At 39.8% G+C, this 26295-nt stretch overlaps 2 protein-coding genes across 5 annotated transcripts in view; both read right to left on the bottom strand.

The window, feature by feature from the left end:
- The window catches only part of RSU1 (Ras suppressor protein 1), a 218684-nt gene extending 212769 nt beyond the window's left edge, over nucleotides 1-5915 (bottom strand). For 2 of the 4 annotated variants that reach the window (XM_072651622.1, XM_072651624.1), the window contains exons 1-2: nucleotides 5655-5850; nucleotides 5383-5494 (exon numbers count right to left, since the gene is read on the bottom strand). In XM_072651622.1, coding sequence (XP_072507723.1) covers nucleotides 5383-5491 — 109 coding nt within the window. In that variant the 5' untranslated portion in view covers nucleotides 5492-5494; nucleotides 5655-5850. Of the gene's footprint in view, nucleotides 1-5382; nucleotides 5495-5654 lie in introns of all 4 variants that reach the window. The other 2 variants (XM_072651623.1, XM_072651621.1) reach the window with 2 other exon arrangements.
- Nucleotides 5916-15225: 9310 nt separating this feature from the next.
- The window catches only part of CUBN (cubilin), a 290873-nt gene continuing 279803 nt past the window's right edge, over nucleotides 15226-26295 (bottom strand). Inside the window, exons 61-67 of the mRNA XM_072651627.1 lie at nucleotides 24126-24288; nucleotides 23190-23395; nucleotides 22277-22424; nucleotides 21038-21219; nucleotides 20008-20173; nucleotides 18623-18858; nucleotides 15226-15626 (exon numbers count right to left, since the gene is read on the bottom strand). Of these exons, the coding sequence (XP_072507728.1) occupies nucleotides 15516-15626; nucleotides 18623-18858; nucleotides 20008-20173; nucleotides 21038-21219; nucleotides 22277-22424; nucleotides 23190-23395; nucleotides 24126-24288 (1212 nt within the window). The 3' untranslated portion in view covers nucleotides 15226-15515. The remainder of the gene's footprint in view (nucleotides 15627-18622; nucleotides 18859-20007; nucleotides 20174-21037; nucleotides 21220-22276; nucleotides 22425-23189; nucleotides 23396-24125; nucleotides 24289-26295) is intronic.

Genomic DNA, 26295 nt, shown 5'->3' on the forward strand with positions numbered 1-26295 from the left:
GAATATGAGAAAGAGATTCAGCTGAACAGTAACTGTGCTGGGTTTTCAATAAATCTAAGCTATTCCCAACTATAAAAGGTCATCTAACATTCTTTCAGTGATTCTAGATAGTCATGAATTCACAGAATCCTAGAACCTCCAAAGAATCAAAACTTCAGGGGACTCGAGGCCAACGAAAGACACATGGCAGGTGTAAGCAGGCTACAGCACATTCTCAGTGATGGATGGCACACAATGGCCCAGTCAGTCCATCAGCAGTTATTAGGTGCTCATTTAGGTGCCAAGCTCTGAGATAAGAACAAAGGCACAGAGTCTCCCTAAGAGGAGCTCACGTTCTATTTGAGGAAACAACATGCAAAGCCCTAAGTACATGCGACATAAATACTGTGTGTATGGGAGATCATCTTAGAGGAGAAGGCACTGGCAGCCAGGGGATCAGGAAAGGCCTCTTGTAGAAACTGGGATTTCTAATGTGAGGATTCAGAACTGCTTCAAAGACATGATGTCATCACTTGACCCTCACAACCACCCTGTGAGCTTAGGCATTTTTAGTGTCCAGTTACTTGTTTTAGAGATCAGAAAACTGTGACTCAGAGAGGATGTCACTGGCGCCCATGGTGCTAGAGATGGGTCTGAAATCCAGGACCTTCTGGCCTCTGACTCCAGCCCCCTTACATCTGTACTATGCTTCCTCTGCAGAGGAATGTTTCAGGGCAGAATTGGTCACCTTCATTATAAACCAAACTGCCCCTGACCTAGGATGGAGTCTGGCCACGCCTACACTCCTTTGTCTTCTACAAGGGTTAGGTTATGAGACAACATGCAAACAATTAATCTCCTAGGTTTGTAACTCACTTTCCCTACCCCCACATAATCTGCCAGTCTGGCACAAAGAAGGCACTTAAATGTTTATTGACTCACTGCACCTACTTCCCATTCTCTCTACTCACACCACCACCACTTTAGTTCATGGAAGCTGTTATCTCTTCTTGCCTAGATTACCTCAACAACCTCTTAACTGGCCTCCCTGACTTACGTCTTTCAACACTTTTAACAACCAGTCCATCCTATAACCTCTGGCCAAAGGGATTTTCTTTGACCATGTGACTCCCCTACTCAATCAATTCTAGTAGTTCCCCAATGGCATCAAAGATAAAATCTAAACTCCTTCAGCTTTAGAAACCCCATATATCCCGGCCCCAACCCATCTTTCCAGTCTCAGTAGAATATGTGTAAAGCACTTAGCACAGCTCCAGGAACGTAGGAGGCACTTAAATGTTTGCTCCCTTCCCTTTCCCCACCACCTGTATTCTGTGATGCAGCCAAGCTGGCCCAGGACACCCCATCTTCCCACTGCCTGGAAGCCAGCCCCTCTCCACTTCATCTTACAGCACATTCTCTTCTTTCAAGATGAAGCTCAAGCACAATCTTCCCCATGAAGACTTTCCTGTTCTACAGTCCACCTCCCCAAATGCTAGCTCCCTCCCTCCCAAAGTATTTAAATACTTTGTATTGACTCATATGTATTCTCTTTATATTTGTTGTTGCTGTGGTCGAGTTCTTTCAGTCCTGTCTGACTCTTCCTGACCCCATTTGGGGTTTTCTGGGCAGAGATACTGGAGTGGTTTGCCAATCCCTTCTCTGTGTCTCCCTTATTAAAGAGGGTTAGCTCCTTGAGAGAATGGACTATTTCATTCATTGTATTTGTATCCACAATGCCCAGCACAGAGCCTGGTTAATAATGGACAAGAAATATTTCCTGACTGGTTGATTAATTGAAGTGACTAAGATGACACTGCAACCTATAAAAGCATAGACTCATTTTCAAGTGATGTATTTCTTACTGATAAAACCAGCCATTTAATGATCCAGAAGAATCTCCTGAGCCATGTCCCTAAACACACACAAATCTGCTACATAGGTTTCCCCCATCACCAGCAAAGCTACATGACAAAGTAGTCTGCCAGATGTGGGAGATGGATATGGGCAGGGTTGGGGAGGAAGGAAGCAACAGAACCACAAGTGCAGATGTTTCCAGCCTCCTATTTTTGGCCAGTCCCCGTTTTCTTGACTTCAGTGCCCAAAGTGAGTAATGAATGCCCTAGCAGGTTCAGGTGCTCCTCTTCCAAGGTGATACTGTGTCCTGAAGGTATCACTTCATCAGTTTATCCTCATATTGCAGAAGGCCAACATAGGTAGGTTTTCAACTCTTCTTAATCAGGATGAATGAAACATAGGAGCTAAGAGACCAAAGGGACATCAAAGGCCACCTTGCCCCATGCAGACATGAATTCTCCCCCTACAACATGCCTGGACAGATGAAGTGCCTCTGATTCAGGACTTTCAGTGAGGGGTAAGTCACCACTTCCCAGAGCAGCTTATTCTACTTTTAGACAGTTCTGCTAGAAGTTTTTTTTTTTTTTACTTACATCATATTGAAATCCGACTCTACAAATTCCACCAACTGTCTCTAGTTCTGTCCACTAGTGAGTATCATCATGGCAACTACCAAACACAATTTATCTGAAACTTTTCACCCTGTCCAAATTTCCCCAACCCGATTTCTCCAGGCTTAAAACTTTGAAGTCATTGAAGTCTATGGCTCTTCAGGGCCCTCTTCCAACATCAAATCAATCACCAAGACGTGCTGATTCTTCTGTGCCCACCCTCAAATTCTCTCAGGTTCATGCCTTGTTTTCCATTGCCATGGTCAACATTCTAGTCAATCCTCTCCTCTCACTCCAGGACTATGGCAGCAGCTTCCTAAACAGCTCTCCTACCCATTTACAATCTAAGCTAAGGCCAAACATCTGAAAAACCTTTCTCGAAAATCACTCTAATCATTTCATTACTTTGTTCAAGGTCTAGCTACTTCCCAAGCTGTCTCCCCCACATACCATGCTGATTTCACTACCTTTAATCATGCCCTTTTCCCTAATCTGGAACACTCATTCCTATCTTTTTCTCCCATCTATGTCTCTCGCCTCCTTAAAAACACTGCTCAAAATTAATTTTTCAGTAAGTCTTTCCCTATCAAGTCCACTATACATGTTCTACTATGCATTTATTTTTATGTTGCACTGTGTGCCTTCTTACCTTTTTTTCCACATTTAGAACACTCTAGTTCCACAAATAAAATCTACACTGCTCATCAGTAACGAAATTTTGTACTTCTTTTACCTCTTCCCACTCCAAGTTCTCTGTTCAAAGGTACCTGATAAATATTCTAAAATCTCATAGTTAAGCCTGCAGACCTCAAACAGTGATGAAGAAATTACATTTGGGCTAAACATAAGATTCTTTTAACTGGCAAATACTGTAGAAAGCCTCACCTATTTAACCCCACATATTATAACATTTTTGACTTGTAAGTTGAAAATTTGTTAAATTTCTTACCATCATTTGTTCCCTTTCCCCCGTCACCAAGAGGTAGTTTATATAGCACCCACACAAATTCACCACTCCTTGAAGTATATATGTACATACAGATTTTCTTTTATTACTTCACATTTCAACAATTTTGATTTCATCAGCTTTGGGTATGCCCTCTATTGACACATATAAAAACCCTAACTACAATTTAGTAGCTGACCATGAAGGCTTGCATCCAATCCTCTTTTCATTATATAGATCTTACAGATGAGGAAACAAGACAAGAGAGGGTTAAATTACTTGCTAAGGTCACTCAGGTAGCAAAATTCAAACACCACATCCTCCAACTCCAAATCCAGCAGTCTCCATAATACTAGATTGCCTCCTCTCCTGCTATCAGCATGAGAACATGCTTCTCCAAAACCATCTGGACCAGTCCCTTCAGTCACAACTTTGTCGTTGGGCAAAGAGAGGAAGCCTTTTCAGCTGGGCAGGATCTGCCAGTGGTTGGGTTCTACTGGCACAACTTAGAGATTGCAGAGTCATTTCCACACCACAATGAGACATCACAGTAGAACATAAAAATACCTTCCACTAATTAAACTGAATTAATACTACTCTTGCTTTGAAGATTTCATTATACCCCTTACAACATAACTGAAGATACCCTGGGGACCCACACAAAACTAGGGCTGGGAGGTACAGCATTGCATTTTCAAACCCTCAGAATTAAATTTTTATTTGGGGAACTCTAGTTTTTAATTACTGAGGGACATTAATCTTAAGTCAAGAATTCTTAATTTTGTTTTGTGAGACCCTTTGGTAATCTAGTGAAACCTATGAAATCCTTCTCAGAATAATATTTTTAAAAGCATAAAACAGACAGCATTACAAAAAAACCCAATTATATCGAAATGAAGTTATCTGTGTATGCATACACGTCTCTATGTATATGCAAATACCTATATGTGGGTGTACATGATGTATTATAATGGAGGTGTATGAATATGTATGGGTAGTTAGGTGGCCCAGGGCTGAGCCTGGAGTCGGGAAAACCTGAGTTCAAATGTGGCCTCAGATTTTTTACTAGCAGTGTGACCCTGGGCAAGTCACTTTACCCAGTTTGCCTCAGTTTCCCCCTCTGTGAAATGAGCTGGAGAAGAATGGCAAACCACTCCAGTATCTCTGCCAAGAAAACCCCAAATGGATCACAAAGAGTCAGACACAATTGAAACAGCTGAACAACAAATACGTATAAGTGTATGTATATATATATATATATATATACATATATACGTACATACATACATATGTGTACGTATATATATATGTAGGTGTGTGTATGAAGTTCATAGATGCTATGTTAGGAACTCTTGCCTTCAATTCTCTCCAACGGAGTGGGATTTAGGCTTTTTTCCCATGGTGGCTCATTTGTGTATACACAAAAGGCTATTTTTATAAAACACACATTCATTGATCATGTTTATTTTGATCTGGAGAAGATATTAGAAATGATCCTGTTAACCTTAGTGAGGCTAAATGTTTGATCAGGATCTAGTGCAAAAAACAGCATATCTTACATACATCTGTTGTATCTTGTGTATATAAGAGCTGTGCAAAAAATGAAAATAATAAAACAAAAAATTACACTGATTCCTTCCAAATCGTAAAAAACAAACTGGTAAGTAACACCAAGTTTTCAAGAAGTCTATTCACCATGCCAAGGCACTCCTGGGTGGCACGATCCATACTCAAGGATCAGGTGGAACAGTGGGGTCTGGAGACCTGGACTCAGCGCCCTCTCGGATGATCGATCGGCTGGGCCTCAGTTTCCTCCCCTGTAACACGGGCTGGCCCGACATCTACGACCTTTTAAAAGTTTGGGAAAGGGACCGGACGGAGTGGGAGGCAGGCCGAGCCCAGCCGGGCGCGCAGCGGGAGAGCGCGGCCCCCTGCGGGGAGGTTTGGGGTCCCCCGCCCCCCCCCGCCCCGGACCCGGGGGCTACTCACACAGGCCGTGGACGTCCAGCATGTTGGAGATGCCGCGGTCGCACATGTCCACCTCGGGCTGGTTCTTCTCCCGGCTCTCCTCCACCAGCTTCTTCAGAGACTTGGACATGGTCTGCGGGGGGACGCACACGAGAAGCGCGGCACGCGTGGGTCTGGGGTCCCGCCACCTCCCACGCCCAGCCCCGACGGCGGACAGGACCGGACCCACCCCGCGCCCCGTCCCCAGGTGGGAGGGTGGGCAGAGGGGCGCCCCCACCGCCACCCCCACTTACTGTGCACAGCCGCAGCGCCGGGGGTCCCGCACGGTTAAGCCGGGAGCCCACAGGAGTCAACACGCCCTGTCCCACACCCCCGCGCAAGCGCAGACCGCGCCACTCTCCGCTCCCGCCCCTCCAGCGCGAGAGAAGCCCAGGACTCTTCCCAATTTAGGAGAATCGCTCGGAGGCCAGGGCCTCGGGGGCAGGCTCCGCCCCACCCCAAAATGTGGCGCTCCAGGCGGGCCAATCACCTCGGCGGACCTGGCCTCAGACTCCGCCCCGCTCCGCTCTCGGCCACGCCCCCAAGAGGTCGCTCTTAGATGCTGATTGGTGAAGCCGAGGGCGCGTGCGCAGGAGCGCTTACGCACCTCCAGTTTCGTTGTCGGGTGTCGGTGGAGAGGGGAAGCAGAGGCATGCTAGGAAGCAGGAAACTCTGAGAGAGTCGTGCGCCCTCGGCCGGGCCTGTTATGAGGGGACCGTGCAGCTCCGGGTCCGTTATCTCCAGGGATTTAAGAAGCTGTTCCGTTTATTTGTCCCGTGTAGCTTTGTTTGCGCGCCGTCTCCCCGTTGTCCTCAGTACCGAACACATTGCCCAGCACACAGAAGGCACCTAATAAATGCTGATGAATTGACTTGACCTGTCCGTACCTTTTGTATACGTTTGTTTTCAGGTCGGGAGCTCCCTGAGGGCAGGGGCTTTCTTTTACCTTTTCTACTGTATTCCCCCCTACCCTCTTACTCCGAGTGCCTGGCACATCGTAGGCGCTTAATAAATGTTGATTGATTGGATCCGAGCGCTGGATCCCATGAACTTTGCAGCAAAGCGTCTGGGGCCCCCCTTGTCATTGGCCCCTGAGCGGGCTGGGGAACGGGGACAAGGCGGCTCCCGACTGGCTCACCTTGCCCCAGAACCTGATTGTCTCCTGGAACCTGAGCATAACAGAAGGCGCTTAATAAATGTTGATTGATTGGATCCGAGCGCTGGATCCCATGAACTTTGCAGCAAAGCTTCTGGGGCCCCCCTTGTCATTGGCCCCTGAGCGGGCTGGGGAATGGGGACAAGGCGGCTCCCGACTGGCTCACCTTGCCCCAGAACCTGATTGTCTCCTGGAACCTGAGCATAACAGAAGGCGCTTAATAAATGTTGATTGATTGGATCCGAGCGCTGGATCCCATGAACTTTGCAGCAAAGCGTCTGGAGGCCCCCTTGTCATTGGCCCTGAGCGGGCTGGGGAACGGGGACAAGGTGGCTCCTGACTGGCTCACCTTGCCCCAGAACCTGATTGTCTCCTGGAACCTGAGCATAACAGAAGGCGCTTAATAATTGCTTGCTCCTGTTGACTGGCGGAAACCTTTGGACCCCTTCTCAGAATATCGCTTTTAAATTCATCAAATAAAAAAATAGAAGATTTGAAAGGAAACCGATTAGGTTGAAACTGTTCTCAAAGGAACTTTCTTTAAAATAGAGTCTCCAAGTTATTGTGTTTTTATTTTTAAAAAAGAGCCATTTCATCATGAGCTTAGTTAATTATTATATTTGTCTTGGGGGGAAGGGAACTAATGGGATCACAGGAAAAGGATAGAAGAGACGGGATCCTAGGGAGTAGTGCTCTAGATGAAAATCCTAGAATTTGGGGTCAAGCCAGTGACTTGTTTTAAAGATACTTGCACAGCAGCAAATTCATTTGTTTTACCAAATCTATCTAATTGTAATATACTAATGTTACACCTGCATTCTTTGTCTCCAAAAATTGGAAGCTAACCTGAGAACACAATTGAGGACGCCACAATTTAAAAACTTTTTAAAGCAGGTCAAACCTCGAATCATGTTTTAAACCAGTAATTCTTAACCTTGAGTCTGTTAATTTTTTAAAGAACTTTTTGACAACTATTTTAATAGTTTCCTTGGTGATCCTATATATTGCATTTTATGCAAATAAAAATACTATTCACAAAAAGTATCCATAAGTTCCACCAGGTGGCCATAAGGGTGCACAATGTAAAAAAAGTTAACCACTGTTTTAAGGAAAACTGAAGTTGGATATTGGGGTTTGTGAAATTGTGAAATAGGTGAATGTGTGTGGAAGCCTAAGTTTCCCTCAAGACGTTTATGTAATACTCTCTCTCAACAGACTACCATCTGTCTCTTCCACTCTGCTGCTCCTCCCACCCAAAGAACTATTCTCAGCTCCTTCATTCACAGGGAAATAAAAGTAACAATTTGAAAGTTATATTCATTCTAGAATGTTTGGAGGGATTTGGTCTATAGTGTATTACATGGGCATTCCTAGAAATCTTATGGGTAGGTATTCCATTTGAAACTCAGCTGGTCAACTTATGAAGGCAATTAGTATCACAGTCCATTAGCAAATAAAGCATATGAAAAAGCAAGCCCAATAATTATTGATCAAAAAAAAGACTAAAGTTATAGTAATAAAACTTGCTGGGAAACTGGGTGACGTAGTCAATAGAGCTTGGGGTCTGCAGTCAGAAAGATTGAGTCATCTGTCCTTTGATGACCCTAGCAAAATCAGTTGACCTCTTTGCCTCAGTTTCCTTATCTGTAAAATGGGGATAATAAAAGTCCCTATCTCTCCAAGTAGTTGTAAGAACCAAATGTTAGTATTTATAAAGTCCCTGACACATAGTACATAATTTTTAGCTTGTATACACATACCCCGTGTATTCCTGTTAACACAACCAATGGTCTAACAACTTTTCTAACTGGGGAACAGTTAAAGATAAATGTTTAAACCATTAAACCATCTACTATGTTCAGCCACATTTCTTAAGCCTCATGTGGACCAAGTAACAAATTTGACAATAAGGATTATTGTCAGGTATCTAAGATGTCATTTAATCCAACCCCCTAATTTTGAAGAGAGGAAACTAAAGTCCAGTAAGGTGATATGAATGCACCAATTAAATTTCTTGTTAATTTATTGCCCAAGAGGACACAAGTAGTGTCGAGAATGGAATTTAAACTGAGCCCCCCTGACTTGAAAATCCATGTCATACATGTCTGTGTATTTAACCACTGTATTACACTGCCTCCTCCTCTCTGTAGCTTATATCCCACCTAGAAAGGCAGAGATTGCAGTGGAAATAGTTGAAAATTGCAGTCATATGACCAGAATTTTTTATTTCCTAGGTGTACAACTAAAGACAAACTAGCCTCTCTGAGCTATGATTTCCTATGTAAAATGAGCGGGTTAAACTATATGCTCTCTCAGGTCCTCTCTACATTTAACTAACTTGAGTAAGACATGTAGGCTTCTCTGTCTCTTAAGTTCTGGGACCTTAGATGTGTCACCTAACTTGCCAGTACTTCAGTTTAGGACAGTACTCTGCCAATAGGGAGTCACTCCAGTGAAAACTTAGGGCCTCCCTTTCTGCAGCTGGGTTCCCAGTGCCCTACTCCTTCCTTCTTCCATGCACAAGTAGGCATGGATATCAATAGCTTAAGTCTTTGTCCAAGCATACAACTTTTGTGTGAGGAGTCATTCAGAGATGTCAAAGATGGCAAACTCATTAATAAGTTTGAGTACTGAGAGTAACATGTAAAATAATGGAAATCATTTCAATACAAAGTTTTATTTCAAGCAATGGGGAAGAGGAGGCAGGAAAGGAGGACCCAGCCCACAACTCAGACATATACACGAGCACAGAACATAACTCACATAAAGGTGGTGCTGCATTGGGGAGCACAAAGATGTGGGTTCATTAAGCATGAAGTTGCCCTTCTGAGAGTGGGATTCTCATACTCTGATATGGGGTGGTCCTCCTGGACCTGGCTGTTTTGCTTATTAGGGATAAGGGGAAAATACTTTGGTGATTTGTTATCAGGAAGTAAAATGAGCTAGATAGTAAACAAAATATTACTTGAGAAACGCCGCTGTATTAACCTTCAAAAATTGTTATTTTCAGTATTTTTCCATGAGTGTGTTCTATAAGCTTACATATAGCCTCCCTTAAGGGGAGAACATCAGGCCTCATCTTAAAACAATGGTTCCCATGAATAGATTCTATTAGCTACTGCCTCCCTTATGGGGAGACTCATGGTGGTCTCAAGATCAAGAGGTCTAATCTTATAACAATTTATAAAATAACAAGGTTGAACAAATGACGTATAAAGTTCCTTCCTGATCTAAACTTATGATCATATGATCTATGTGAAAATAGTCATAATTTGGAGACTAGACTCAGACTAGAGGTCGTATAAGTAGTAATAGATGTAACCCTACCTTCTTCTCTGGAATTTAACTAACCAGATCCAGTATTTGAGGAAATGCCTAAAAACGCTTTTTTTCACTCATTCTTCTCCCACCCAGAGTCAGTCACCTATGGGCAATCTCAGAGTATATTTTATTTGCAAATCTCCACTGGTAGGATAAAAAGGTTCAAACAACCCATGCAAGCACTTGTGGTAACAATGCATACCACGTACAGGACAGCTTTTATTTCACTCCATGAAAAATACATTAAACTTGTAACTTTCAGTAAGTAACCCATAAACAACCATTTTAATGGTCTTCCCTCTCCCAGACTTATAGCACCACCTTGTGTTTTGAATGACCCTTGAATGGAAATATACCTGAGATTGTTAGAGGAGAAACTGAGGTTGGTTCTATCCAGGTATCACCACCTCCTTCTCCACCCAGGAGACGGGGGTTCAAGAACTCCATAGTGTTCCCTTCTCTATGACTGTCACGTCTTTGGCTAGGAGGTTGGGTCATTGTTTCCCAGGGCTTTTGGTAAGTTATTTCATTACTTTTACATAATTATTAATTGTTCCTATGTTTTGTTCTTTGATCCATTCATTATTTATGAGTTCATTAAGTTTCCATTTGTCCTTTGTTTGGGTAATGTGGATTGATTAGCATTTTTATTGCATGATGGTCTGGAAAGAATGTGTTTAATATTTCTGCTTTTTGCCATCTATTTACAATAAATATATCTCTGTGCCTTAATTAATGGTCAGTTTTTTAAAGTTCCATGTGGTGTTAAGAAATACAAATTTTCTTTAGTATTTCCATTTAGCAGATGACATCAGTCTTTTAGTGCTGGTTTCTCCATCAATTTGTTTAATTCTGCATTTTTCCTTTTGTTGAGATATCTATTAGATTTGTCCAAAACTAAGAGAAGCATATTAAAGTCTTTAACCATTATTGGATTACTATCTTCTTATCATTCAGTTAATTTTTCTTTTATGAATTTATATGCTAAGGTATTTGGAGAATATAACTTTAATGGTGACCTGTTTGTTGTTTATGGTTCTGTAAGAGACAGCAAAAAGTTAAGTTTCCACAGAAGTTATTATTAGTTAATGAAGTCATTGAGAATAAGTCACATAATAAGAAGACCAGCAGATTGCAGGTGGACTCAAACAATCAGGAGATAGCAGCCTTCAGAAAATTACAAAGTTTTTGATAAAAAAACCAAATCTACAACTAGCTGGAACTAGCCAAGAAAAACAGCCTAGAGTTACCTGGAGAAGGTTTTTCTTCACTGTCTTTGCTTAATGAACCTCAAGCATATAAGCAGATACACCCCACATAAATTATCCTTCCATTTTGATCATGGGTCCTATGTTGGAGCATGTTTGGAAGGGGGGGAATCACACTTAAGGGGGTTATATAATGGGCACATAGAGAAGATAGTGACCTAATGGAAAATAGACCAATCCATCTCCTAGTGGGAGGATCTGTCTTGAACTAACAGTATACAGCTCATCTCACTTCTGTATTCAGTGCCCCCTCCTCCTGAAAAGAGGTTGAGGGTCTGCTTTGGCCAAAGTGTTCAATTCCTCTGAACTCTGCTACAATAAATTTTCCTTGATATTTAATTAGTGTCAAGAGTGTTTCCAACAGTTCCTTTCAGCATAATATAGTTTCTTCTCTTTATCTCTTTTTTATGTTATAAATTTTTGTTTTTACTTTTATTAAAACTCCTGAATTTTTTGACTCAATGCATAGTAAATTTTGTTCCAAACCCTCATATTTATTCTGTGTATGTGTTTATTTTTTTTGATGTGTTTCTTGTAAGCGACAGATTATGAGGTTTTGTTTGCTAATCCACTCTGTCACTCTTTTTCCTTTTTTTGGACTTTTTAAAAAATCCATTCACATTTAAAATTATGAATTATCTATTGACCTCAATTTGTCTGTAATTTTTTTTGCATTAGGATTTTTAGGATGTTTTATCTCCCTCTTTGTATATAGTTCTTTGTCTCTTTAGTCATTTTTTTATTAAACTATTTTAAGGAAATCCTGTTTCCATAGGTTCTCTTTCCCTCACTCTCAATCCCTCTTCCCATTTGTCACCCCTTTCTATAGTTTTGCTTAACTTATTAATTCCTTTTTATTTACTCCTTTTACCTATTTATCTAATTTTTTGCTCTTTTTTCTTATTCAAGTAGTTAAGTAAAATCTCCTTCCTCTCTTCAAATTCTTTTGTTAGCTTTTTTCTAAAAAGAATTCATTTTCCCTATTCTCTTCATTAAATCTCTTCCCTTCATATATATTCTAGACTTTTAGGTTTTGATTTGTGGTCCTTATTTCTTCTTTCGTCTCTGTATTCCTCAGGGAATTAAAGCTTCTAAGTTCCCTATTTTGAGTTCTGCATTCTAAATAGTTTCTAGGTTACTGCCCTGTAAATCTTGTCCCAAACCACATCTTTTTTTGGGGGGGTGGGAGGGGGTTGTGTCTTGTTCTTAGACTTATCAACTCCTTTAGGAAATTGAGAGGCTAGAAATATTTTCTAGTTGTCCAGATATTTTCCCAGTATTCCTGATTGTGCATTTCATTACTTTCACTTGACCTCCCCATGATCATTTTCCTCCATTTTCCATAAAGACTTTGGGTCCATGGCCTCCCTCCTTTCTGGATGTCATTTACCCCTAGGAGCTAGATTCCCTGTCTCCTGAGGCAAGATGGTATCCATCCATGGAGGCACAACACTGTTTTATTGATAGTAGTCTCACTGAGCACCAAATTATACCCATTCTAAAGTCTCCACAACCCATGATAGGTTGTCATTCTATTTTGGTTGTAATCTTCAGTGGAAACTTTTTCCCAGCACTAAAACAAGATTACCCATTTTATTTCCCCATTTCAGTCCCTCCTTTCTTCCACATCACCCATTTTCCAGTAGACCATCTTCTTCTTAAGAGACTCAGGACTTACTTTCCCTTCATTTTTTTTACCATTAATTTGATTAGGATATATCCTATGTTCCCCTTCTATTTTCTTTCTCCCTTCTCCCATTTTATGATCTCTCACATTCTGCAGTTCCCACACACACACAAAAATGACTCACATGCTATGAGATTTAACCCATGAGGTTTCAAACCTGTTCCTCCACCATCGGTTCTATTACCCTTGTCTTCCTGTGCCCTTTTAGAAAGAGATCTCTTAATCGCTTCCCTTTTGCTATCTGTTGCTGCTGCTGCTGCAGTTGTTTTTAACTCTATAGGTGTCTCTCTTTGTAATTTTTTCCCCCTCTTTTTTCTGGGGTAATTTATTCCATTATTTGTGCCATCTTTAGTTGCTAGATTTGTTTAGCATTTTTACATTTCTATCATCTAGGGTATGGCAAAGCAAATAATCTGCTAACATCATTTTTTTTCTGTGTGGGGCAATGTTTCACTACTTTTTTTTAAATTGAATATCCATTTTTTTTTCATTGATAATTAGGCTCAGGTTTGCAGGTCATATCACCTTAGGCTGGCTGTATCTTTGCTCTTTGCAACACATTGTTCTATTTCCTTCTGTGGTTTCTGGTGGGTCCAGAATACTCTTATGTTATTTAAATTCCCTTTCCTTTTAGTTAAGATATTTCTTCTGGTGGCTTACAGAATTTGTTGTTTGTCATCAGAATTGTTCAGTATAACCATAGGTTGTCTTGGAGTTTGCCACGTAGGGTTTTTTGTTTGTTTGTTTTTCTGGAGAGGAGCTGTGGATTCTTTTGATTACTTTTGGTTTTGGTGTTCAGAAATTCTGGGCAGTTTTTTGTATTATTTCTTGCACTATGGTATTCAGGCTTTTTGACGTGTTCTTCTGGAAAGGTTTTAATCTTCAAGTTATCTCTGCATATCCTATCATTGAGATCAATAGGATTTGCTTGCATATAAATCATGTTTTCTTTTAACATTATTGGTATTTGCTTTCTCTTTTTCTGGAAAGTCCTTTACTTCTGCATATTTATACTCCAGTTGGTTGTCCTCTCTTTTTTTCCCTTTGGTGAGAATTATCATGAATTCAAGTTATTCTATTTTGCCACTTATTTCTGCTGTGAAGGCCATCAATTCTATTTCCACAATGCTTACTTATCTTTTAAACCATTCAGGACCATTCTGCTGTGGTTCCATTCTCTCTTGGGAATCCACAGGGTTCTCTGCCTCATTAAGGGTTGATTGATTTTACTTTGTCTTGCATTATTTATTCAGAAATGTTTGGGCCCATTTAGATCTCCTCTAGATTATCTTCCCTTCTGTTAGTAGCATCTTCCCTGTTGGACTATCTATTTATGCTCACAGTTTTTAGCCGAGTTTTCTTTCTCCTAAAATCTTTGGTAATTTCAAGCAGCCGATCCACAATCCCTAAAGTGCTCACTCAGTATCAATCTATATAGAGTGGAATAAACAAGGGAGAGAAATACTCCTCTAAGGTCTTCATCAGTGTAGAGAAATCTCTTGTGAGAATTCAAATGAAAGAGGACTTTTTATAGATACTGAAGTTGTATTTGCTGATGAGATTGTATTCATTGCATGTTGTTAAGCTCCAGAACATTGTAAAGTTTTTGCAATTAAATTCATAATCATTTTTTAAAAATTCAGTCTAACTATTCACACTGGGGAAAGAAAAGGAGGAAAAAATGCATCTTGTTCAGGAACAAGCATTTAGGTCCAGAATTGAATAGCAAGAAAAGTTCTGGCCAAGTTACATTTGGGACGATGTGCAACACTTTCAATGATCTCACATTTCTTGCTGCTGCAAAAACTCATCTCTTTAAAACCGATGGTTCCATAATCTGTGCTATTAGGATGTGAATCATGGAACACCACAATCTTACAAGATTCAGAATTGCAAGTGGCAGTAAGACCAATGAAAACATGCATTGTGGGTGCAAATATGCTGCTGCATATCACCCCACCTCGAATTTACCTTCCAAAGGCATTATCAAAGTCCTGTGTTATCAGAAAAGAAGGTGGGCCAATGGTGTAATGATAGTGAGGTCACCAGCTTCAGGTGGATGTCAGTCAGTCCCTTTTCTTTCAGGGGTGTGGCCTCCTCCTATCACACACACACAGGTGGCCTGCCCTGGTTCCCACTGACTACTGCTGGAGATGTGCTCTGTCTCCATTGTTGGAGTGAATGCCCCCGTTAATGAGCTCAGAGACCCAGCAAAGTATGTGTCTATATAGTGAATTACCAAATTTTTAATGAACTTTAAAAAGTTAATACAGCACAATTGTGAAAATCCTGTTATGTTATGTATATTTCTCATGATTAACATTTATAATGTAAAACACATTTCTAGTCAATATTTTCTCATTTTTAGATTTGCAAAACAATTTTGACATGCCTTTTAAATAAACATTTAAGAAATATTTTTATTTCAGTTTATGAAACATAATTTAAAATGCAGCATATCTAAAACTCCAGGAGATCTCACTTCATATTCAGTGACTGTAAATGTTTTTTCATGGGGGAAAAGATAAAGGTACAAGCTGTTCCCAACAACAGAACTAGACAATAAATAATGTTCAGCTCTTGTTTATTATGATAGCAGCATTCTGCCAAACGAGAACTTTATGAACTGATTATCTCTTTGGTAGAAGCAAAGTGCCAACTAAACGTTACACACATTGAACATCTACATACTGCTCCAGGTTAATCGGAATGCTGATGGGGAAGCGGCATACTCAGCATGAAATCTGACAAAGACACGATGAGTGGAGGCTACAAATGGAGCAATGTTTGTATCCTAAAATTTAAAAAAAGAAAGAAAGAAGTTAAGTTTCCACAAATTTAAGCATTTTTCTAGAGATGATCACATAAGTAAAAACACTATGTGCGTAGATATTTTAAAATTTTCATTAATCCTTCTATGTATTATGATATGGATAATAAGTTGTATAGAGGAGTTCAGAAAATGGAAAGATGGCACTAGGCTAGAGTGGCTTGAGAAGAAAAATCTCATAATGTTAAAACTGGAAAACTTAAGGAACTGTCTTTCCTCATTCCTTAAATTTGAAAGTAAGAAAACTAAGAACCAGAGATGGGGAATAACTTGCAAAGGTCATACAAGGAATCACTGACAAATGAGACTTCTGGTTTCTAGTCTAGTCCCTTTACACTGCCTCTACTTTTTTTTTGAGGGGGGGAGGAGTGTAGGACACTCAGTCTCAAGTGACTTGCTCAGGAACACAGAGCTAGTAAGTATCTGAGGATGGATTTGAATTCAGATCCTCCTGACTCAAGGCCAGCACTCTATTCACTGCAGCACCTAGCTGCTCCTGTGCCTCTACTTTTAAAGGAAGGATAGTATAGTAGAGATAAATGTTCTTTATTGTATTAATATTATCAGTACAGTATTATATGGCTTATATGTTTTTTATTGCATTACCTTCATTACTGATCACTGGGTATAAAAATCTGGCAGTTACTTAGCTTTCATTTGATCAGTTTTTTGTAAATTTTTATATTTCCTGTGCCTTTATTTTTTACTTGAACAAATTTTGAAGCAATTGGTGATAAGGTATTTATCCAAAAGTAATTCAATTTAATTTATATTGCAAGAAAAATTAAAATTCTTCATACAATAAATATCTTCCATGCAAGTATCTTCCATTTTAATGGAGAATATTGTCTTACAGTCTTCATGTAAGAAAACAATAATAAAATTTAAACACCAAATGAACAAATCATGGGATTTTAGAGATAGAAGGGGACCTTAGAAAACAGTTACTCTAACCTCCTTTTACAGAGGAAAAGTCAGCTCAAAGGGATGAAGTGATTTGTCTAAGGTCAGTGACACAGTAAGAATTATAATTCCTATGTATCTCACAGGGCTGTGGTGAAGAGGAAATACTAAGATAATATATGTGATAGCATATTGGAAATGATGAACTGCTACACAAACAAAACTGGGACGGTTGGGTTCAGATCTGATTTCATCAGCACAGGGAACTCTTGATACAGAAACTCCTCTTCCAACAGAGATCAATAAGCCACCTCTTACCATCCAAATGTGAGTCATTATTATTCTGAGTAATAATGTGAGTAGCAATACTGTAAAAGAAAGTATGTGGTAAGATGGAATACGTATTAATAAACAGCTGGAATTCTGACATCTGGAAAGCCAGAGTGTAATAGTTTGTCACAGTATACAGCTCTAGCCTTAGGTAGCTACAGTTGCCTGTGGCATTGACAAGTTAAGTGACTTGCCCCTGGTCACACAGCTGATTGGTTGTTGTCTTTCATCCTTGAAGAGGACCAGAGTTATATCACTATGTTGGGATCAAGGTATAGTGTGTGTGACTGTGGCTGACCAGACTGTGGCTGACCAGTTTTCCAATGCAAGCTTGGAAGGCTCTGCCATAGGCTGGACACAAACAGTCCACATGGACATTTGGAGCAGAGAAGCCTTGAAATTTGCACAGTATGACCTCCATGGTCATTCACACTTCTAGTGTGTATCAGAAGTAGGATATGAACCCAGGTCTTTCTGACTTCAAGGTGTCTGCCACATTTACTGTGCCATCCTGCCTCTCAAGGGAATATTATTTATTTAGCAGTATACACAAGTATGCCCTGGTTACCTTTTTTTTCCTTTTATAAATGGTTACAAATTTGTAATTACATATCAAACCCCTTTCATGAAATCATCTCTGAAACCCAGGTGCAGCATTGCCCTTACCAGAATTTTGGGGGGAGGGGTAGATGTTGGGCTGATGGGTCTGACCCTGCTATTTTATCAGTGTAAGAAACTCCTGGAGTTCACAATTCCTTCACAGGTGTAGATGGGTACATCATCTATTACTGAATATCTTAAAGAGCTGTCCGGATAGCTGAGTGCCTTGTCTGTGATCTCATGGCTGGTGATGTTACACGTACGCCTTGAACGCCAGATTGCCTTGCTCTAGGATCATCCTTTATTCATTGTATCACATTATGGTTTTTCATGAAATATGAATATCAGATTTTATTATGTATACTTCTTTAGTTTCTTCTTTTGGCATAACATAGAGGGATAATGCTATGTGTGTAGTGTGGTTCGCCTAGACATTAAAATTCCAGCTCTTTATAAGGATGTGGTAACACGGCTACTTTCTTTTACATCATTATTATTTCTAATAATAACAACTAATGGAGAGCTCTGAGTTTTACTAAGTTCTTTCCTTAAAAGCCCATGAAGTAAATAATTGGAGAGTTATTATCTCCATTACAGGTGAGAAGTTAAGAGACACAGCTGGTGTCTGAGTCAGGCCTTTAACATGGAGCTCTGAGTCTAAGTCCAGTAACATTCCCACTGCCTCTCTTATGTCATTTGGAACAATTCTCCCAATATACTTTTCCCAGTTCTTCATAAGGATATCAAGCTACATCTCAGCAAGTATTTCTAATGTTTCATTTAACCATAGTACTCAATATCAGTTTAGTTTTTTCTGCTTCTTGTCTAAATATTTCTATACCTTTAAGCAAGTTTACTGGGTGGCACCATGTTTCTGTGGCTTTCTTACTGGGCTGCTTCATTCAGATGCTGTACATAAAAACAGCAAGTGAAAACACGTTTTAATGTTGTTAAAAGCCCTCTAGATGGTGCTCACTCCTCCATAATGGAAAGAAAAAATTAACTGCATCTTATCAAAAAAGGTTCTCATTTTGCTACTTTGCTTTTCTTAGCTCATTAAGTTACCCACATCTTGTATAACATTTTAAAATAAATACAATTCAGCTCGCAGAGACCATTTCACTCACCACTCCACAGTATGGTCCAGATGATGGAGAGCTAGCATCAGGCCCGTCATAGAGAATCAAATAGTTTTGGATGCAATCTCCTGGATCATCAATGCTGATAAAATAAAAGCTCACTGTAACTGTTCTCCCAGCAGGGGCAGCAATGGTCCACTCACAGTGAGTGTTGTTCTCATAGGTACCAGGGTAGCCAGGACTAGTAAGAGAGCCAGCCTCCCCATAGAGAGTTCCACCACAGCCTGGAAGAAAAGTTGGAAGGAGGCTAGTCAGATTTCAACATAGTCACAATAATCAGATTAAAAGTTCCTTGAGAAATATAGGAAGTTATGAAAAGACTTTTCTCCTACAGGTCATGGGAGGATCTCCGATGACCACAGTGATGGGGAATGCCCTCACCTTCATGTCCATAAATGGAGCAGGCTCTGAGTTAGTTTCTTCCAGGCCTGTTCGCCTCAAATGAGAAGTTTAGAACAAAAGGAAGAGAAAAGGGAGAAGAAAGGCAAGAAAGACTAGGAACAACTCCACAAGATATGTTTTTAGCTGTGCAGATCTATTTGTATACAGTGATATGAAGGCAGCTGAGAGGATGAAAGAGAAACGAGACAGTAGAGGATGAGAAGGAAGACTGAAAATGAAGATTAGGAGTTACCACCACTCTAAAAAGTCATTATATACTTACCTTAATACAAGAATACTAGACTTGGCAAATTTCAAAGATCTAAAAGTTATCAATATTTATTAAATTGTTTTTCAAAACTATATTTATTTATGAAATAACCATGATATACTATTTATAATAGAGAGATTATCTAGGAAGGATTTCTACCCTTCATCAGCATTTATGATACATGATGTTTGGAAGGAAGAGGCAATTCCTTCTCCTTTTGTGGTCTGGCTATAATAGTGATAACCGAACAATCTTGCACTCTTTGATGTTATGTAAAAACAGAATAAACTGCTATTAACAAAGTTTTTCCTATCCCTGAGACTTGAATGCACTCAATGATAAATAATGACTCATTACTGCATCTTTTTGAATCTCTAACTTATTTCAGGAGAAGGAATTATCATTGTGAAACATCCACGCAGATACATAATATTTAGCATGTTTTAATAACCTGAATTTGTTTTGAAGAATATTGCATTTTATCCTGAGAGTTGATCAAAATTGATAAAAATGTAAAGTGATAAAAAGATAAAATTCAAGCGGGAGTTTCTAGACTTTCACTAAGTAAGTGAACCCTTCTGCTTTTCTCAATCAGGTATACAAATAACTGGAAAACATATTATTCCACCTTTGTCTTTTGCTTTTCCCGGTAGATATCCAAAGATTTTCTGACTAACTTTATCCCTGGAAGAGCAAGAATAGCCTGTAGCTAATGGCTTACCAACTGGGGATGATGTCCACAGAATTTCATATCCATGACCTGAGTGTATGAAGTCACTCTTGAATCGTAGATACAGAAGGTGGCTTTTAGAGAAGATGGGATTAGGGAGCTGTGTGCCACAGTACTTGCCAAGTAATGGGGAACTTCCTTCACTCCCATTTCTTACCTGTAAAAAAGGTCAAGTCATTAACTGTTTAATATCAATCTCATTTTGCCCCTTGCCTCCATCACTCTAGAAGAGTCAATATAACTAGAGTTTGAAAAAGGGACATGTAAAGTTGCACTTTCCTATTTCTGCCAACCCCTTGAGCTGACTTGGTACTTAGGTGCTTTGAAGATGCCCTATTAAATCATAGTCATCATGATTCCAAGCTCAGTACTCAATCCCACACTGCCATGGGAATGTGACATGATTTGACTTTTACCTCAGGGATCATGTAGAAGCTATGAAGAGAATGGATTGGGGTGGAAGAGACCCGAGGTATGGAGACCAAAGAGGATGCTATTGCCACAATGTAGGCTAGAGGTGGTAAGGACTCAACTAGTGTGGCAGATGTATAAATGGAGAAGAGGAGATGGATGAGAGAAATGACGTGGACACAGAACCAACAGGGTATGGCAATCAAAACAGCTATGTGACCTAAGGGAATCATGGCTAGTATTGACTGTCATTACCAAGTATTTTAGACAATCTATCATCGATATTACTCACTGCATTTAATGTATTTTTTTCACAGGATCAAACTTAAGGTGAGTCATGAACTCTCATGCAGAAAACTTCTGCTGCCCTGAATATATTGTAGTCAGTAGGCAAATTAAATCATTCTTTAGTGTAGTTCCCCAAAATGCATTTCCTTCTTCAATGCCAATATCATCGGCTGCCTTGTGACTTTTGGACTTCCCAGAGATCTCACTTTTATGCATTATAAGGTATCTACTTGTGGTATTTGGGATGAGATTTCAAATGATCATTCACTTTGACATTAAGTTGCTACAATTTTGAATCAGATTAAGCTTGGTTGTCAGTTACCTCGAGGAAGTCGTTGGTGCATGCCCTTGTGGACTCCACATTGAATGAGTGGAAGAAGAGTGTGATGGAGTAGTTTGATGGGGCTCGGAGAACAGCTGAACAGTCCAGGTTATGGCCATAGTTCTCTGGCCAGCCGGGGCTCTTCAGGTAGCCAAACGCTTGGTTATATTCTCTGTTGCAATCTTGGGGAGGATGGATGGGGGACGAGTGAAAAAAAAATACGACATTTGCAATGAACAGAAGTCATCATGCAACTTTTTTTTCCCATTTCATTCCTCAGACATTATCAGGAGGCAGAGGTTGTGACATTCATTTCTTCCACTTTCTGGTTATATAATCATTGAATCAGATGCCATTTAGGGTCTCACAAGATGACTAACTTAGTTCTTATTAAAATGGAAAAGTTTTGTTGACTATATATATATATATTTTTTTTTTGCAACCGAGCCCAAAACTCTAAGGGTTTGGTGTTGTTATTTGCTTCCATTACAAACCATTTTAGGTTTATCCAGACTAAGAATGGCCTGATCAGTAAGTCTGGGAATAAGCTTCTCTGTAGCAAATAAACTGATTCTTCAAGATCTCAACACCATCACTTATATTTCTAACTAGAGAAGTAAGATGTTTTGGTGACTAGCTTTCCAAGTGAAAAACAGTACTCAGTCATTTGGACTAACATTAATTTTTAATTTAGCCTTCTTGATTCCCTTGAATAAAATATTCCTTCTTTAGATTTAGCTGTCCCCCTGTGCCTGGATTTCTCTCCTCCCCATTTCCATCTCCTGGCTTCCTTCAAGTTGCTGTTAAAATGCCTCCTTCTATAAGAAGTCTTTCCTAATTCCCCTTATTGGTAATGCTTTCTCTCTAGGATTATCTCCAATTTATCCTGCCTATAACTTCTTTATTTATAGTTTTTTGCATGTTTCCTCTCCCATTACACTCTGAGTTCCTTGAGAGTAGAGACTTTTTATTTTGTTTTATATTTCTTTGTATCCCCAGTGTTTAGCATAGTGGCACATAGTAGGTACTTTAAAAATACTTATTGACTTGACCTGATGACTTACAATAAGCTATGTATTTGCTTCATTAATAACTTAGGTCCCATAGAGAAACCCATTCACCTCATATGGATGAATATCACTAGTAACAAGGACTGATTTACTTATTAAAATCAATGATGATCATATCAGTGGAAATCAAAGTCTATGTGTGAACATAAAAACCTGTTTTGATGCTTACCTGCGATTTGATAGGTAAACGTAATTCTACTGTCACTACGGAATTCTGCTGATTTGAAAACCACAATTGCAGTTCGCTGAGAAGAATAAAACTCAGGTATAGCTGAAGCATCTTTGCTACAGAAACGATGTACCAGGCTCTGATCATTCTGAAACAGAATGGATGCAAAGTCATTAAGAATTGAGGTTTGCTCTCATGGAAAGCAGACCTGAGCAGTATTTAAATCACATACTGAAATATAAATTAAACATTCTGCCAAAAATCAGCTCTGACGCTCAGTAGAAAAGAGCTTACAACTGGATGTGGAGTGGCCACGGCCTGCTTCTATTCACTCAGGAAGATGAACAATTTATACATGGAAGGAAGAAAAAAAATGCTGCTTTTTATTCATCTCATAACAGTGTTCCTCCATGATAGAGGCAAAAAACATGTGAACGTTGATATGACTCAGGGAAGACTGAAATTCTAATAATGTTTGCTTAACTTTATGAATATAAAAACATTTATAAATTAGTTTTATAAATAAATATCATACAGTGTGATCCCCCTGTTCACTCGAGAGTGAAATCTGATATAAGAGACTTCCTTCCATCTTGGGCTCCACTTTTCAGCAAAAGCTTCCCTTGAATTGTTGTCCAATAAAATGGAGACTGTAGTGTGCAAAATAAAATGAGATGATGATTTAAAACTTACAAAATCATAAGGCTTGAAGGGGCCTTCTGCATTTATGTGTTCTGAATCCGTTGCCGCTCTTTGTATCCCTGGCACTTAGCATTTAGCCTCACATACAGTAAGTGCTTAATAAATGTTTACTGATTGAATCTTTCCTTTTCCTCCTCAGATATGGCTCTTACACAAACCAGTAATACCGAATTGAGAGAAGGGCACTTCATTGTTCTGTGACTACCATTACCTCTGAGGAGTCCTGAATCTGAAGGTAATTCTGGGAGCAGTCGTCAGAGTGCAGCTGAAATGCTTGGACTACCAGCTTGACCTGTTGCTGGGGAGGGGCATCAATGATCCAAGTGCAGACAGACAACGGGAAAAGAGGGTTTGGAGAATGGGGTGATGAAGCAGTCTGTGGGCTTAAGGTGGCATTGAATGTTCCTCCACATGGTACTGTGCCAGAGAGAGAAAGAATAGTGAGGTCATTTCCATGATGTTTCCCTGTATGTGTTCTTGTCTGATTCTCACAGTGACCTTGTGAGAGTAGAGAGCCAAACATTACTATCCCCATTTTGTTGTTCAGTCATTTCAGTCATGTCTGATGCTTTGTGACCCCATTTGGGGTTTTCTTGCCCAAGATACTAGAATGGTTTGCCGTTTCTTTCTCCAGCTCATTTTAGGGATGAGGAAACTGAGGCAGATGGGCTGAAGTGACTTGCCTAGGGTCACACAGCTTGTAAGTGTCTGATGCCAGATTTGAATTCAAGGAGAGAAGTCTTTGCCTACAAGCTGTCATTTTACAGATGAGTAAACTGAAGCTCAAAGAAATGAAAAGACTGACCCAAGGACACACAGCTAATAGGTAATGGAACCAGGATGTGAAAATTCAGGGTTGTCTGATTATAATACGTAAACACCATCATGTAAGCACTTTCATGAACAGATGCTGCCCTTAACCGACTAGTCCACAATTGCATATTTGTTTCAATGGACTATGGACAGTCCATTAAACTGAACTGAATCCATTTTTAATGGACAAAGGAGAGTTTGCTTCATCATGTACATTTGGTGTCCCAATTGTATTACGGCCAATTTGAGCTTCTATAGAGTCAGGGCATTCTAGATGAGTTTTATCTAAGAAATTTTTATTTTGCAATATTTTAGATCCCTTCAAATTACTTACAGTCCAAGGTGGTGTATGTAACTTTAAACCCTTCCCTTTCCACAGTTATGTCACTGACAAATTCAACTGTGAGGAAGTTGCCTCTAGAAATAAAAGGAGCAGGTAGAGTGGAGCCACAGAATGTACCAACCAAATTGGCATCTTCTTTATCACCATCATATACCTGTAAAAGACAAAGAGCTTATTACCCATCCAGCTATTCTCAGGCCTCATGTTTTATGCTAAATTAGTGAATTCATGGGTTAATTATGGACCGAGTATTGATCTTTCATCTACTTTTGCGTGCTCCAAGACAAGGTAACAGCTACACCAGGCGCATCCTTATGAGGTGTTCAATAAAGGAATTGATTGTAGGATCATAGATCTAGGTATGGAAGGCACCTTAGGCACCACTGAATGCAGCTCCCCCCCATTCTGGAGCTAAGGAAACTGTAGCCCAAGGAGGCCAGTCACACTGCCTGAGGTGAGCTTCTCACCCGAGTCTTCCTGACTCCAAGTCCAGGGCTCTACCCACTAGACCATGCTGACTCTCACAGGCTAGCGTGATGATCATCTATGCTTTAAGTTCAATGAGGCCAGAGTATTTACCATTGTCATGCTGGCATCATCAGTATCCAGTGTAGCACAGCTAAGTAGATGCTTCATAAATGTCAAACTTATTGAAATGAATTTCAGAGGATATGCAGAGACATGATACATCTAAACTGACTTCTCAGCAATCTTGCATTTTTAATTGTTCTATTTTTTAAATCAATAGAAAATCTGTAAACATTCAGTCGTTTTTCAGTCATCTCTGACTCTTTATGACCCCATTTGGGGTTTTCTTGGCAAAGATACTAGAGTCATTTGCCACTTCCTTCTCCAGTCCATTTTTTACAGGTGAGAAAACTGAAACAAACAAGGTTAAGTAACCAGTAAATAAGTGTATGAGACCATATTTGAACTCAGGAAGATTTATTTTACTCCAGGCCAGCACTCTATCCACTGTACCACCTTGCTGCCCCTCCCCCAATAGAGAATTAGATAAAAATTAATGGCATTTATATCCACAACTGCAGAGACAGCCATACAGATTTATATGCACATAATCTTACTGGGTTAGGAAAAAAGTTAAATAAGATGCTACCCAAAGATAATCTACCTCTTTGATATTCAGTCCAGAATTCTTTCTCCTTCTTCATGGTATTACTAAACAAATGGACACTGTTATTTTTGTTTTAGGCATGGGATGTGTCTCTAAAGTTTTAAATTTAAGGTATCAGATGTTTCAGGGACCTCAGGGCAGAACTACAGCTACTAATGTGATCAGTGGTATAAAAAGACATTAAAGTGTGAAATAAAATAGACATTTAATAAATGCTTCCCGAATGAATGAAGCAGAAATGGCAAAACAAACAAACAAAACAAAACCAAGTTCAAAATAGAAATAAACAGCTTCAACACTAGATGGCGGTTCCTTCCTTCCTAATGAGCATGGAGAATTTCCCTCTATTTGGTTGGCACCAGAAGGCAGAAAGAACTAGAATGACTGAGAGTTGCAGACAAGCAGATCTCAGCCCAGTGTAAAACAAATTCTTCCTATCAATCTGAGCTCTCCAAAGTAGAAATGACTTGTGAAGAGCTTGTGGATCCCCTCCTCATTTGGGGTCTTCAAGAAAATGTTGAGGATGTTAGAAAGGGGCTTCTTAGTCAGGTCAAGACTGCACTAAGTGGTCGCTGAGGTCTCTTCCAATGTTAAGGTTTCTGTGAGTCTATAAGTGACATGCTGGTGGAAATAGTGGAATGGGGACTAACTAACCTGTAACTTTGCTGGTATTGGGAGATCCCATGAAGGAAACCTCCCCTACTAATTTAATTGGGCACAGTCTCTGCAGCTTAGGGGGTGCTACGCTGCTCTTCTGGGTGAAACATTGAAGATAGAAATTGAGAACAAAAAAGGTCTGGCAACATCATGATTAAGATTTCAATAGCAGAATACAACAAAGCGATTACACGTAAGTATATAAATATGACAAGTACATTGTAAGAATCCTCCATCAAAGTCCTACATCAGTATAATAGATGTGAAGCTGGGCTCCTGAAGTGTTCCAGTAGACCCAAAGTCTGGAAGATACTATCAAACCAAAAAGTCTGAGAGCAGACCCCCTCATAACATCCCCAAAATAACCCA

The sequence above is a fragment of the Notamacropus eugenii genome, chromosome 3 (genome assembly GCF_028372415.1).
Source record: "Notamacropus eugenii isolate mMacEug1 chromosome 3, mMacEug1.pri_v2, whole genome shotgun sequence".
Taxonomy (NCBI): Eukaryota; Metazoa; Chordata; class Mammalia; order Diprotodontia; family Macropodidae; genus Notamacropus; species Notamacropus eugenii.